The sequence below is a fragment of the Sorex fumeus genome, unplaced genomic scaffold (assembly GCF_029834395.1).
Source record: "Sorex fumeus unplaced genomic scaffold, SorFum_2.1 ptg000007l, whole genome shotgun sequence".
NCBI classification, from domain to species: Eukaryota; Metazoa; Chordata; class Mammalia; order Eulipotyphla; family Soricidae; genus Sorex; species Sorex fumeus.
Window position 1 is genome coordinate 8104648 of NW_026606064.1, and position 14744 is coordinate 8119391.

The 14744-nt window shown below is 44.0% G+C and overlaps 1 protein-coding gene across 1 annotated transcript in view; it reads left to right on the forward strand.

The window, feature by feature from the left end:
- The window catches only part of FNBP4 (formin binding protein 4), a 52974-nt gene that overhangs the window by 36571 nt on the left and 1659 nt on the right, over positions 1 to 14744 (forward strand). Inside the window, exon 16 of the mRNA XM_056131360.1 lies at positions 6987 to 7144. Within this exon, the coding sequence (XP_055987335.1) occupies positions 6987 to 7144 (158 nt within the window). The remainder of the gene's footprint in view (positions 1 to 6986; positions 7145 to 14744) is intronic.

Consider the following 14744-nt stretch of genomic DNA (forward strand, 5'->3'; position numbering starts at 1 on the left):
GCAGCCAGCCTGAGTTTCTGTCTCTGGCATCTAGTATGGTCCCTGAGCACCGCCAGCAGTAATTCCGAAGTTCAGAACCATGAGTAAGTCAGTCCTGAGCATCACTGGATGTAGTCCAAAAAGAAAGGGGCAGGGGCAGGGTGTACCTGAAAGTAATTCTATCTACTTTTGGGTGGGTTTACTGCTGAGAATTGGAAAATTGATCTGGTGGGGGGCATACCTGGTTGTACTGCATACTTTCCTGACTCTCCTCGGGGGTTGTTGTTCCCAGAAGTGCTCAGGGGACCATGTGTTGCCAAAAATCTAATTGGAGTTATCAGGCAAATTCCTTTGCCTAGTACTAATCCCTCTGACCCCAGATCATTTGAGTGTCTAATTGAGTACAACCATCTCCCACAGTATCATTTCAAAAGAAATTTTGGGGTGGAGTTGCATATTAGCTTCCTGATGCTTACTGGTGATCAGTCACACAGGACCGCTATGCTAGGGAGCTCTGTGTTGTTGTAATTGCATGGCTTATACTTTTTAATGAGGCATCCAAGGTAATTGTCGTGGTGCTCACACACCAGCCTTATGTCCCCAAGCCACGTGTCCACCTTTCTAACTCTAGCCCATGCTTATTTCTGTAGTCATGCTTATCAGTGGCAGTTGTCTCTGTTTGTTGTATTTAACCACATCTGGTGCCACCTGGAATTGCAGACAGCACAGTGCCAGGCCCAAAAGGCAGAGTTTCCAGAATTGTACTTGCATATGGGACCCCATTGATTTGAACTTGTGACCATATTTTTTTAAGCAGGTGTTATAAGCTTTTACACACTTCATTTGTGTTCTAAAACTGTTTGGAGGGCGGGGTTAGGGACCAAATGTGCAAGGCATGTAAATTTATTGTTATTGAACTACTCCGTGACCGCAACAGTTTTCACACCCTTTGCTGCCGCTGTTTCAGTGACTGAGAGTCACTCACCGTGGTGTTCTTGTTAGCCTGCATTACTCAACAGGTGTGACACTTCTTTTTTGGATTTTGTTCAGCCTGAGTTTGTGCGCCTGATGGGTCCAGTATCCTGAGGACATTAGAACTGTACATAAATATGCCAACTGTACATAAATTTGCCTGAGTTCGCAAAGCAGTGCAGAGATGCGATAAAGGAAGACCTCTAAGAGAGAAGAGCAGCAGTGTTGGTAGATGCGGCAGAAGCCGGGAAGAGCATTCGTAACGCCCACCTGTCCTTCGCCAACTACAAGACCAGGATGACGGCCCTCCGACGTCCTGATGGATCTATCACATCTTCCAGAAGGGCAGTGGAGAAGATTATCTATGACTTCTACCAAGATCTCTTCGATAGCCATGTTTACCTGCCCACATACCAAATTCCGCAGGATGGATATGTCCTTCCCAGTGTACTCCCTTCCAAAATCCGACACGCCATTTTGTCGGTAAAGAAACAAACAGCACCTGGCCCAAACAAGGTCAGACCTGAACACCTGAAGAACTCATCAATTCGCTGGCTCGGCTCTTCACACTACCTGTCTGAATGCAAGGTTCCGTCCCAATGGGAAAACCAGCAGGACTGTAAAATTGTACAAGATGGGAGACATCCATGACATTGGCAACTATCGCCCAATCTGCCTATTGTCTGTCATCCACAAGCTGTTCACTTGAGTCATCCTGAACAGGATTGGTAGAACATTAGATCAAGGACAACCATGCAAACAAGCCGGGTTCCGCAAAGGATTCAGCACCATTGACCATATCCACACGATAACCACACTCATTGAGACACTCATTGAGGTTTCTCAGGAGCTCAAGATGCCGCTCTAACGTTCATTGATTTAAAGAATCAATTTTTGATTCTGTTGAGACAGAAGCAATCATTGAAGCCCTAGCCAATCAGGGCATTCAAACTCAATACATCAGGATCCTCTGTGAGCTCTATTACACATTCACTACTAGGATCTCACCATTCTACAAAGAAGTGATCATCCATGTCAAGTGAGGGGTTCGGCAGGGTGATTTCACCGAAACTCTTCAGTGCCACCCTCGAGAACGTCATGTGACGACTAGAATGGGAAGGAATGGGAGTGAAGATAGACAGTCGGCAACTCTACCATCTCCGCTTTGCTGATGACATCATTCTAATAACAACAAACATTAGCCAAGCGGTGCAAATGCTGGCCGACTTCAGAAAGGTGTGAAAAGGTCGGATTCCAGCTGAATCTCACGAAGACAATGTTCATGAGAAACAGCCTCGTTCCTGATGCTCCATTCTCTCTCAACGGAACAACATCTCTGAATGCAACAGTTATGTGTACCTAGGTCGAGAAGTCAACATGACAAATGACCTGGCACCCGAGCTGCGCAGAAGGAAGAGAGTGTCTTGGAACTCCTGCAAGAGCATCGAGGAATAGCTAAGAGGATGAAGAACCTCTGGCTCCGGGCACATGTCTTCAATTCCACTGTTCTTCCTGCATTAACATACACCTCAGAGACCTGGGCCCTACGAAAACAGGACGAGAACACTATTCAGGTCTCCCAAAGAGGAATCGAAAGAGCTATGCTTGGAGTATCACGTTTCACTCAAATGAGTGAAAGAATCCTGAGTTCCGACCTTCGTCAACGGTCAAGAATCAGGGACGCTGTCTCATTTGCCAAGGTGTTGAAAATTAGATGGGCCGGACACGTAATGAGATTTTGAGACGACTGCTGGACTAGAGCCGTTACCGACTGGATTCCACAGGACGTCGAAAGACCGCGTGACTGACCACCTACAAGATGGTCAGACTTCTTCGTCGAGACCCTGAATGATCAGTTTGAGGCTCTTTGCTAGAATAAACAGACGCCATTGGACTACACTAGCACGTGACAGGGGCAAATGGAGACGTTACTGGCGCCCCCTCGAGCAAATCGATGGTTAATGGGAAGTCAAGTGATAAATATGTCAGAACTGTACATAAATATGCCAAGCACTATCTGATTAAAATTAACCTGGCCTTGTGTATGCTGTTAGTGTGTTCCTTGCCTGTGGTGGTTTTTTTTTTTTTTTTTTGAAGGACTGGGAGTGCCCTTGTTTATGAGAAACCCAGCACTCAAGTGGTATTTACTATCTGCTTGGCACTTAAAGTTCATGTATTACAGACATTACTCACAGTTTTTTGTTGGTTTACAAGCCAAACCTACCAGTGCTCAGAACTTACTCCTGGCTCGGTGCTCAGGAAATCTCTCTTTTCTTATGCTTTACACTTCCTATGTTGTCTTTTATTGTCCACTTTTGTGTTTGGTTGCTTTTGTATGTATGTTGCTTTTGCTACTCTTTGTATCTATTCTCTGTATTTTCTGTCTCTTTTTTTTTTTGTGGGGTTGGAGGAGCCATGCCCAGCAGTTACTCAGGGCTAACTGGTGGTTCTGTACTCAGAAATCACTTGTGGCTGGCTTGGGGAACCATATGGGATACATGGGATCGAACCCCAGTCAGCCACCTGCAAGGCACATGCCGTGCTCTCCAGCTCTTATTGCATATGTCTTTTCCCTCTTTTGGTGGGGAGTGAGGCAGGGCATAGTATATCCAGCTGTATTCAGGACCTACTCCTGTTAGGTGCTTAGAAATCACTCCTGGTGCGGCTTGGGGGACTAAACACAGTGCGGAGGATCAAAGCTGGCTCATCTCCATGCAAGGCAGGTGTCTTTACTTATGGTTGCCATAGGAATTGCTTGTAAGATGTTAAAGTAAAAATATTTTTTGATAGGATAGAACTCAGGTCTCCCTCCTCCAAAACCTGTGTACTATCTTCTAGGCCACTCAATTAGTAAAATGATTTTGGCCCACTCCCTGCCGTACCCAAGGGGTACTCCTGGCTCTGGGTTCAAGGACCATTCCTGGTAGGGCTTGGGGGATTTTATTGGGTGCCAGGGAATTTGAACCTGATTAGTTCATGTAAGGCCAGTACCCTACCCATTGTGTACACTACCCACTGTACTATCTTTCCAGCCCTATTAGTGACTTCCCTGTTCATTGATGACTCTGTCCCAGCCCTGAGCTTTCAGAATTGGCATCAGAGAATTAATTTCATTCTTGCCCAGAGCCACTTTCTGGGTCCATTCTCTTGCGCGTGCTTTATGTTCCTAAAGGTTTCTCCTCAGAAATCCTCTTAAGAATCTCATTGAGTATCCCTTAAATGTAACAAGTCTCTGGAGCGTTTTTGCTTCTGCTTCAAGATTTTCTGATGGCCTTTGGAGGAGTGTATCTTAGCACAGATTTTATTTATTTTTGCCTCGCCTGCTGGTGCTCAGCGCTTGCTTATGGTTTCACTCTCAGGGATCACTCTTGTCAGGATTGGGGCACCATATAGGGTGCCAGGGATTGAACTTGGTCAAGCGCATGCAAGGCAAAGTGCCTTACAGGCTGTACTGTGGCTCTGGACCCCGGTTTTTTTAACATCTTGCTGGATGTTAAAAAAAAAAATAGCACAGCAGTAGGCCATTTGCCTTGCTCACGGCCAAGCCGGGTTCGATTGCTCCGCCCCTGAGAGCCCAGCAAGATACTGAGAGTATCTCTCCCGCAGAGCAGAACTTTGCAAGCTCCCCGTGACATATTCGATATGCCAAACACAGTAACAACTCTCACAATGGAGACGTTACTGGGCCCGCTCAAGCAAATCGATGAACAACAGGACAATGCAGTGCTATTTGAAATTTATTAAACCTTATGGGTATATATAATTGTCTTTCATTATTATACTTGAGAATTTTGGACTGTGGTTCAAATAAGTTTGTTTCTTCTCTAGAACTGCATAATGATTTTTATTGGCCCATTAGATATTCTGTTGTCACTGTCCTCCCATTGTTCATCAATTTTCTTAAGCGGGCCAAGTAACGCCTCCATTGTGAGACTTTGTTGTTACTGTCGTTGGCATATCTAATACGTCATGGGTAGCTTCACTCGGTTTGTTTTTGTCCCTCTCCCAGTCTCCAGAGGGTGGGGATAAAGTCTCTCCAAGCAGTGCTAAGGGATTCCAGGATACATGTCTGTAGTGAGATTCTGCTGGCCTGGGTAGTTTGGTAGTAGGATCTGAAGATACTGTGCTGGGGCTTCCTGGGCTACCCAGTGGTGCTAGGGTACCATGGATGCGAACGGAACCTAAGTCTTGCACATACAAAGCTTGACCTCTGTCTCCTTCACCTGTTAGACTCAAGTTTGTTTGTTTGTTTGTTTGTTTGTTTGTTTGTTTGATGAGGGTCCTTTATTTTATTTTATTTTATTTTTTTATTGAATCACTCTGGGAAAAGTTACAAAGCTTTCAGGTTTAAGTCTCAGTCATGCAATTATCAAACACATTTCCCTCCACCGATACTTACTTTTCACCACCAAGAACCCCAATAAACCCCCTGTCCCAACCCTCCCAATGCCTGTGAGGCAAATGAAGTCTAGTTAACACTCTATCTACTTTGATTAGATTCATTGTTTCGACAAAAGATGCACCATTATTATTTATAGAGTTTACACCCCCAAATCAGACATTCTGAAAAGGCATTGTGAAATAATTTGTTTTCTACAGCTAGTTACAAGAATCAAATGATGTCACGCAATTTTGGATTTCTGGTATTTTACTTACTAAGCCTGGAAGTATTTCTGCTGAGAGTTAGATAATTATGAGATTGGTTTCTGTGGCTCTGGAACCATGATTGTGTGGGAGAGCCTCACATGGGGGGCAACTCGTGACCTCGGTAGGGTGTGAAGGACAAGGTGGGAACACCCCCCCTTCCCATGAGGTTTCAGTCACTACCGGCTCATACCAGGCTTTCCATAAAGCTCTGAAGCGGCTGCCATCTATCTTTCCAGAGGGAAAAAGGCGGATTCAACCAGCCTAATCAGTGGCTGAATAAATCCTACCCAAAAAAAGAAAGAAAAAAAGGCCGAAGGTAGACTCAGTTTTAGTCATTTATTTTATTTTAGCACTCCCTAGATATCTAAAACTTCAAGGCATGTAGGTTATAATAATAATGGGGATTTTTCATCACTGGATCCTGAGGGAGCTCATGCAGTGGGTTGGTAAGAGAATTTACCAAATAGCAAGGTGTTAGGCAAGAGAGTCAAGTATTAAGTTTATATTATACTGCACAGTACACATAGCAGAGACCTCGGAGGAAGCACTGTCGCATCTCCTAAAGGACTGTTGGACTGGAAGGCTAGGTCAGACTTGCTTATTGTTTATATTAGTGAGGTTAACCTAGGGGACATAGCTAATAGTTGGAGAAGTAGAATATAGGTATGGAGAGCCTGACAGAAGGTAGTTAGTGCTCAGCGTAGAAAGCATGGGCATTTCTGGGTATGCTGAGCTAATTGTTGCCATGAGTCCTTTAATAACTGGCTAAAACATACCAAGTGTTTTCTTCTTCCCATGAGAACTAAGTTGGAGTACTTTAGCTAGCTAACAAGTGTGAAGTCCTTCATTTAATTCCATGCCTGCCTGCACAGCGCCCTAATTGTGGGTTCTATTAGAAAAGGTAGACCAGTGGAGTTCATGTCCAATTCAACCAGCCTAATCAGTGGCTGAATAAGTCCTACGATAGATAGATAGATAGATAGATAGATAGATAGATAGATAGATAGAAAGAAAAGAAGGAAGGAAGGAAAAGGAAAGAAAAGAAAGGCAAACCAGGAGACAGGATTTAAAGAAAAATCAGGGGCTAGAGTATACCTGCTAAACTCTATAGTCTAGAGGGTAGGGTGCTTGCTTTGCACAGTGACTGACCTGGATTCGATCCTTTGTATAACTTGTGGTCACAGAGCCCCACCAGGAATGAGCCCTGAGCACTAATTGATCAGTCATCATTGCTCATCTTTGCTGTTGAACTAGAACTAGTGAAGTTTTAATTTCTTTTTAATTTTGGAACCACATATGCAGTACTTCACATATTTATAGAATCAGCAGAAAGTCTTGATATCACATATCCTATTTTGTATATTCCTTGTGACTTATTTTGTTCACAGGCAAAGAAAAGCAAAACCAAAATGCCTTCTCTGGTTAAAAAGTGGCAGAGTATCCAGCGTGAGTTAGATGAAGAAGAGAACTCTAGTTCCAGTGAAGAGGACCGGGAATCAACTGCTCAGAAGCGTATTGAAGAATGGAAACAGCAGCAGCTTGTCAGGTAAAAAAATATGAGGGATGCTGTAGATGGTATGGAGTATAGTTGGAGCTTTTTTAATTGAAATTTGTCGTTTGTAGACTTTGCTGAAATATGGTTGACTTTCTTGGGCACCACACTTGGTAGTGCTTAGGGCTTATTCCTGGTGAGGGAAACAACTAAATTAGATCAAAGAAGAAATCAAAAGATTTCTCAAAATGAAAATGAAAAAGCCACTTACTTAAACCTATGCAATACAGCAAAAGCTGTACTAAGGGAAAAGTTTATAGATAGTCATGGCACATGGGGTGGGGGGCTCAAATCAGCAATTTAACCATGTAGAGAAACTCAGAAAAAAACGGCAAATGAATTCCAAAGCAAAAATAGAAGGGAGGAGATAATAAAATTAGAGTAGAGAGTGAATAGGATTGACAGACCAGTAGCTAGATTCACTGCACTTTAGCATTGCACTGTCCTCCCGTTGTTCATCCATTTGCTTGAGCAGGCCCAGTAACGTCTCCATCGTGAGACTTGTTACTGTGTTTGGCATGTTGAATACATCACGGGTAGCTTGCCATGCTTTGCCGTGAAGGCGAGATACTCTCGGCAGCTTGCCGGGCTCGCCGAGATTCACTAAACTAGATTCACTAAGAAGAAAATATTTTAAAAAACAAGATCAGAGATAACAGTGGAGAAGTGACAACAAACACCTCAGAAACACAAAAATACTTAGCCTGTTTTTTGTTTTATTTTGGGGCCACATCCTACAGTGGTCCTGGCTCAGCCCTCAGGGTTACTCCTGGCAGGCACTGGGGATTATATAGGGTGCAGCAGTTTGAACCCAGGTTGGCTGTGTACGAGGCAAATGTCCTACCCACTGTACTATCACTCTGATACCCCCAAAAATCTTAGGATATTACTGTGAACAACTTTGTGCCACTAAAATAAAGAATCTGAAAGAAATGGAAGGATTCTCAGAATCATATGAATTGTCATAGTTAAAACAAAAGAAAACAGAAAAGCTGACTAGACCAATCTCGAGTAAAAAAATGAAAATTGAAATAGTATTTTAAAATCTGCAAGAGGGCTAGAGTGGTAGGACAACGGTTAGAGTGCTCACCTTGTATTTTAATCCCTATCTCTGGCATCCCGTACAGTGCCAAGCATCACTCTGAATGCAGAGACAGGAGTAAATTCTAAAGACTGAAGGGTGTGGCACAGAGAAACAAAATTAAAATCTCCTCAATAACAAATCCTAGGTACTGATGGAGTCACTTGTGACTTCTACCAAGACTTAATACCCATAATTTCTCAAACCATTCAGGAAACAGGAATCTTTCTTAATGGTATCTGTGAAAAATTATTATAGTGCTACTTTAAAATAGACACTGCTGGGGGGGGAAATGCGAATAATTCTGATGAACATCAATGCAGAAGAACCTAACTAAATCCTAGGAAATTGAATCCAGCCATATGTTAAAATAATTATATATCATGGGCAAAAGGGGTTTATCCCAGGATGCAAGGGTGGTTCAGTATATGCAAATCAAGTACTATGGGTAGAAGAAACTTACCTCAAGACACTAACAAGTCCACATTCAGTATCAGTGGTGAGAAAATTGGAAGCCTTTTTTTCCCTTGAGATTAGAGTCACGAGTCACTACGCAAGCATGACATGAGCAAAGTATCAAAGGAATACAAACTGGACATAAACTCAGTCTTTGCTGACCATTTGTTATTATACCATGAAAACCCTTTAAGACTTCAGAAAGAGTCTAATACAGCCACTACTATATGATGGCAGGTTACAGAATTAATATGCAAGAATCGCTGGGATTCCTGTATACAAAAAAGTAGAAGAAAAATAATTTTTAAAGATTGTATCTTTCAAAATGCTGCCCCAAAGAAATCATAAACTTCTAGGAATCCACTTAACAAGGGAGATGAAAGACAGATGCAGTGAAAATTATACATCACTACTAAGAAAGAGAAATAGAAGACACCAGAAAACGAGAGGCATCCCCTGTTCCTGTTCATAGATTGCAAGAGTCAACGTTATCAAATTGACCATCCTGCTTAAAGTTAGTACACAGATTTAATGCATTGAATTTCCCAACTTCTAACTGAACTACAAGTGTATAATAAAACAGCATGCTACTGAAGTAGAGACATGCAGAACAATGGGACAGAAATGAGACTGAATTAAACTGTCAGGTTTATGAATAGGTAATATATGGCAAAGGAACTTAATATATGAAATGAAGAAAATATTTTTAACAAATGGTGTAGAGGAAATTCTGGAGCCACGTGTGAAAAATAAAATTGCTGGGCCAGAGTGATAGTACAGAACTTTGGATACTTGTCTTGCTTGTTGCTAACCCAGGCTCAATCCCCTGCACCTATGCATGGTCCTCCTTACCCACCTGGAGTCATCCTTGAATGCAACGTCAGGAGCAAGCCCTGAGCACCATTGGTGCTTGTCCAAAAATCAAGATGTAAACTTAGAAACATGTTTCACATCATTCACAGAAGTAAACTCAGTGAATTAAAGATCTCAAAATTAGAATTCATAAAATAACATTGAAGAAAACATCAGACTTTTCCTGGAAATTGACTGCAGAGTTATCATTGAAAATGAGATAACCAGAGTGGCAAAAACAAAAGGTACTACTATGTCACATTAAAATGCTCAAACAGCAAAGGAAAATCAAGCTATAATTAAAAATGAACCGTAGTGAATGGGGAAAATATCTACACAGTACATCACAGCAGATAAAGGGCTGATACCCTAGACATAAAGCACTCAGCAGAACCCAAAGATAAAATATCCAGTGATTCCATACATAAATGGGGCAGGGAGATGAACAGTCCTCAAGAAGGCATGAGGATTGGCCAATAGGTATATGAAGAAGTTCTTGGCACTTACGTTTAGGGAAATGCAAATCAAGACAACATTGATATATTGTCTTGTGTATAAACTGCTGGGGGTGGCCAGGGAGAGGTGCAATGGCTCTCCCCTTCGTGGCCAGGGCTATGGAGGAAATGGGCCAAACTGGTTCGTTGATCAGTTGCCGTTTATTCCATTCTGCCCATGCACCTATTCCAGTCTCTCTGAGCCCCCCATTCTAGTCACACACTGCCCCTCATTCCTGTCTCCTGTCTCTAGCGTTCATCTCTCCATGCTCCCATCTCGCAGCTGGGCTCTCCTCTCTTCCAACTCTCTCTTTTCTCTACTCGCACACTCTTATTTCCTAGCTAGCTCCTCATTCCTCCACCCCATCTCTCTGGATTCTACCTCTCCCCAACTCTTCTCTCCACCCCAGCTTGTCTCTTTCCACCTTACCCTCTGGGCCCATGCTACACCCAGTCTGGTAGCAAAATCAACATAAGAAAGCTCTTCCTGACTGCCAGTGCCAGCTCAAGGGCGGAAACACCAAAGCCCTTTCTGACTGCCCCTGAGCAAAATATCCCTTAAGGTGTTATTCTTTCCTTGGTCCAATGACTCAGTCAGCATCTTAATACTAGTCATTTTTGCATGGACACGGTAAGAGATACATTGAGGTTTGTAGGGCAGCTCTCCTGGGAACATCTCGCCCAACTCAGGCTACAGTGCTCAGACCAGATTAATCTTTCCTAACCCTAACAGGGTCTGAATCTAGTTATTTTTTCAAATTTTTTTTTGCTTTTTGGGTCACACCCGGTGATGCACAGAAGTTACTCCTGGTTCAGGCACTCAGGAATTACTCCTGGCGGTGCTCAGGGGACCATATGGGATGCTGGGAATCGAACCTAGGTCGGCTGCATGCAAGGCAAATGCCCTATCCGCTGTGCTAATTGCTCCAGCCCCATTAGTTACTACTTTTTGGATCATGACAGCATTTGTCCATGACCAAGCTCTTATATAGTTAAAGCATTAGTCACTTTGGCCAGGTTCATCTCGTTACCCAGGTAGCTCGCCGCTTGCTCTTAGTCCATCCAGTCCCTGTCAGGACCCTGTTTTGGGGGGGTGCTAGAAAGGAAGGGCAGCTGAGGCTTAGGTCCAGAGAACAGATGCCCAGGAGGAAAATGTCACTGAGAGTCAACACGTTACAAAAGTGTAGTTTACTATCTTCTCGTGTCCATACAAAAAAGACATTGCTCTGAATAAACTAAGCAGAGGACTTAAGGAGAAGAGAAAAACAATATTTACAAGTCAACAGAGCACGTAGAAGTTCCAAATAAAAAAAGGAATGGGAGCAACCCAATAAACCTGAAGTAGTTAGGCTATGCAGGAAGAACAAATCAGTGTAATCTATAGTCTTGCACCAGAGAGAGTGACACATACCAAGAAGTCTGGAACAGCCAGTGTTGTCAGGGATGTGGTGAGAAAGCAAGCCTCATCCACTGTTGAAGGGGATTGTCCTTCAGATTCAATGGAAAGCAATCTGGAGGTCTCTCAGAAAACTGTAAGATTAGAACTCTCATGATCCAGTGATACCAAGACAAAAATATTAATTTGGAAGGATGTATGCATAACGATGTTGATTGCAGCACCAAGATATGAAAAGAATCCAAATGCACAACTGTGGATGACTGGATCAAGAAATTCTATATATACTCAGACTCTGCAGCTCTAAGTAAGAATAAAATTTCACAATTTGCAACATGGCTGGAACTGGAGGATATATTGAGTGAAGTCAGAAGGAAAGGTTTGAATAATTTCTTTAATGTGGAACAAAGCAGGGGAGCAACACAAGAACCTTTCCATACAGCTGAGTTGGTGGGGCTGGGATCTTTGGATGAAGGAGTTGGGTACACTGGTGATGGGTGTGGTATTGAAATCATGTGCATGGGAGACCATTGTTAACAGTTGTAAATCACAAACTCAAGTTTTAAAAAGATAAATCTTTAAAAGTATTTTTAAAAGCTTTTTATGGAAAAGAAAAACATTAAGTGCCAGAGATAGTACTGCAGGTAAGATGCTTCCCTTGCAACTGGCCAACCTGGGTGTGAGCTCAGCTCCACTTACAGTCCTCTGAGACTTACTAGTAGTCATGGTGTGCAGGGCCCTGAGTAAGCCCTGAGCACTTTGGAAGTGAGTGTGGCCAGAAGTCAAAAATAAATGATAATACAATAAATAGAATTTAAATGTAGTAGGTCTGAGAAAATAGCTTGGCACATGGCATGTGACAGGGCTTAAGTACAGCTTGGAAAGACCCCACCCCCAAAGAATTTTAAGCAGATCTTTGCAAAGGATCACACCCAATGATGCTTGGTCTTACTTCTGGCTTTATGATCAACATGGTTCCGGGGCACCACCCAATTTTATAACTCAAAATTTACGGCCCCAATGTTTTTGTTTGGGTTTGGTCTTGAGGCCACACCTGGTGATGCTCAGGTTTTTCCTGACTCTACATTCAGGAGTTACTCCTGGTGTTGCTCAGCAGACCGTCTATGATGCCCAAGGTTTTAACCCTGGTCAAATGTCCCCCCTCTGTATTCCCCAGTTCCTTAATCAATTTATTTTTTATTTATTGCTTTTTGGCTCTGCCCTCAGGAATTACTCCTTGGCATTGCTCGAGGAACCATATGGGATGCTGGGAATCAACCCAGGTCGACCGCGTGCAAGGCAAACGCCCTACCCTCTCCAGCCCCCTCCTTCATTTTTTTTTTCTTTTTTGGGTCACACCCAGTGATGCACAGGGGTTACTCCTAGCAGTGCTCAGGGGACCATATGGGATGCTGGGGATCGAACCCTGGTCAGCCACATGCAAGGCAAGCACCCTACCCACTGTGTTATCACTCTAGCCCCCCCCTCCATTTTTTTTTAACAGTAGACAATTTGTGTTCTATTGCTGGTTATGAATAACATATGATGTCGCTTGGCTGCAGTAGGGCTATGTGGTTTTGAAATTCCGAAATTTTAACACTTAAATCTGGAGGGATTTCTGCCAAAAGCCACTGGGTTTTGAGATCTGCTCCTGAGTCTTTGGGATCATGGCCGTTGAGCAGCTTGATGAGGAGCCAGAGAGGCCGTTTGTGGGCGATGACTTGGGGTCTCGTTGGGGTGGGGAGGACAGGCCTGGCTCCACCCCATCCTGTGAGGCCCAACAAGTTTCGTCACTGTGGGCCCAAGCCTGACTGTCCAGTGGCCTCTGGAGGATGACGGCCACAGAGCCGCCAGAAGGAAACAGGCGGAGGGACAGCGCCCTTTCCCCCCTGAGGTGGCCCGTCGACAGTAACCTACTGCGGGGTCCGGACACATTTCTGCCAAAAGCCGCTGGGTTTCGAGATTTGTTTCTGAGTCTCTGGGATCAAGGCCGTTAAGCAGCTTGATCTGGAGCCAGAGAGGCCGTTCGTGGGCGATGACTTGGAGTCTCGTTGGGGTGGGGAGGACAGGCCCGGCTCCACCCCATCCCGTGAGGCCCAAAAATTTTTGTCACTGTGGGCCCAAGCCTGACTGTTCAATGGCCTCTGGAGGATGACGGCCACCAAGCCGCCAAAAGGGAGCAGGCGGAGGGACAACACCCTTTCCTCCCTGGAGTGGCCCGGCAAGAGTAACATACTGTGGGGTCCGGACACATTTCTGTCAAAAGCCACTGGGTTTTGAGATTTGTTTCTGAGTCTCTGGGATCATGGCCGTTAAGCAGCTTGATCAGTAGCCAGAGAGGCCATTCGTGGGGGATGACTTCAGGTCTCGTTGGGACGGGAAGGACAAGCCTGGCTCCACCCCTATCCCATGAGGCCTTGTGTGTCTGCTCACTGGGGGCCCAAATGTGGCCTCTGAAAGGATGGCGGCCACTGGGCCACCAGGGGGAACAGGCCAAGGCACAAAACCTATTCCCACCTGGGTTGGCCCAGCACCCATAGCCTACCGCAGGGACCGGACGCATTTCTACCTAAAGCTGCTGGGTTCCGAGATTCGTTTCTGAGTCTCTGGGATCATGGCCATTAAGCAGTTCAATCAAGAACCAAAGAGGCCTTGCCTCCAATTATATAGCTGAGCTGGAGGTGGTTTTTGGGTGTGTTTCCCACATACCTAACTTTTGGTCCTTTACTTTCTTGGTAAAATTTGCCCCAAGGTTTTGGGGTCTGGCCAAAGGCACAGGAGTAATTTTGGCGTATCTGGAAGTCTGAAGGCACCATGAGGCTGCTGATGCACTCGCCTCACAGGTACAGATTGACCTGGTGATGGCACCATACCCCTACCCCCCTCCATTTTTAATTCTTAATTTTTCTGATTTTAGAAGATACACATTTGGGAATGCAGTGAAAATACTTGCGAAATTATGGTGTTCTTACAATTTTAGATATTTCATCTTCATGTTGATAAGAATAATTAGAATGGTAAAATAATCAGAATCATAAACCTAAATGATTACTGTTGGTGTCTTTCTCCCACCCCCCAACACTTGTTTTGTGATATCTGAAAATTAAACATACTTGTTTGTGTTCTTTCAGCACTTTAGTTTCTGTTGACACATACTTTGTTGTGGCACTGGTGATCCCAAACCACCAGTCATTGGGATTGCATGTGGGGTAGTGCCACCGATTGAATTCCTCACCTTTATAAGACTGCGTTTATTGCTGTTCTGGGAGCCCAGTTGCAAATCTTTCGGGTTGGTTCTTAATCTTTGGGAAAATT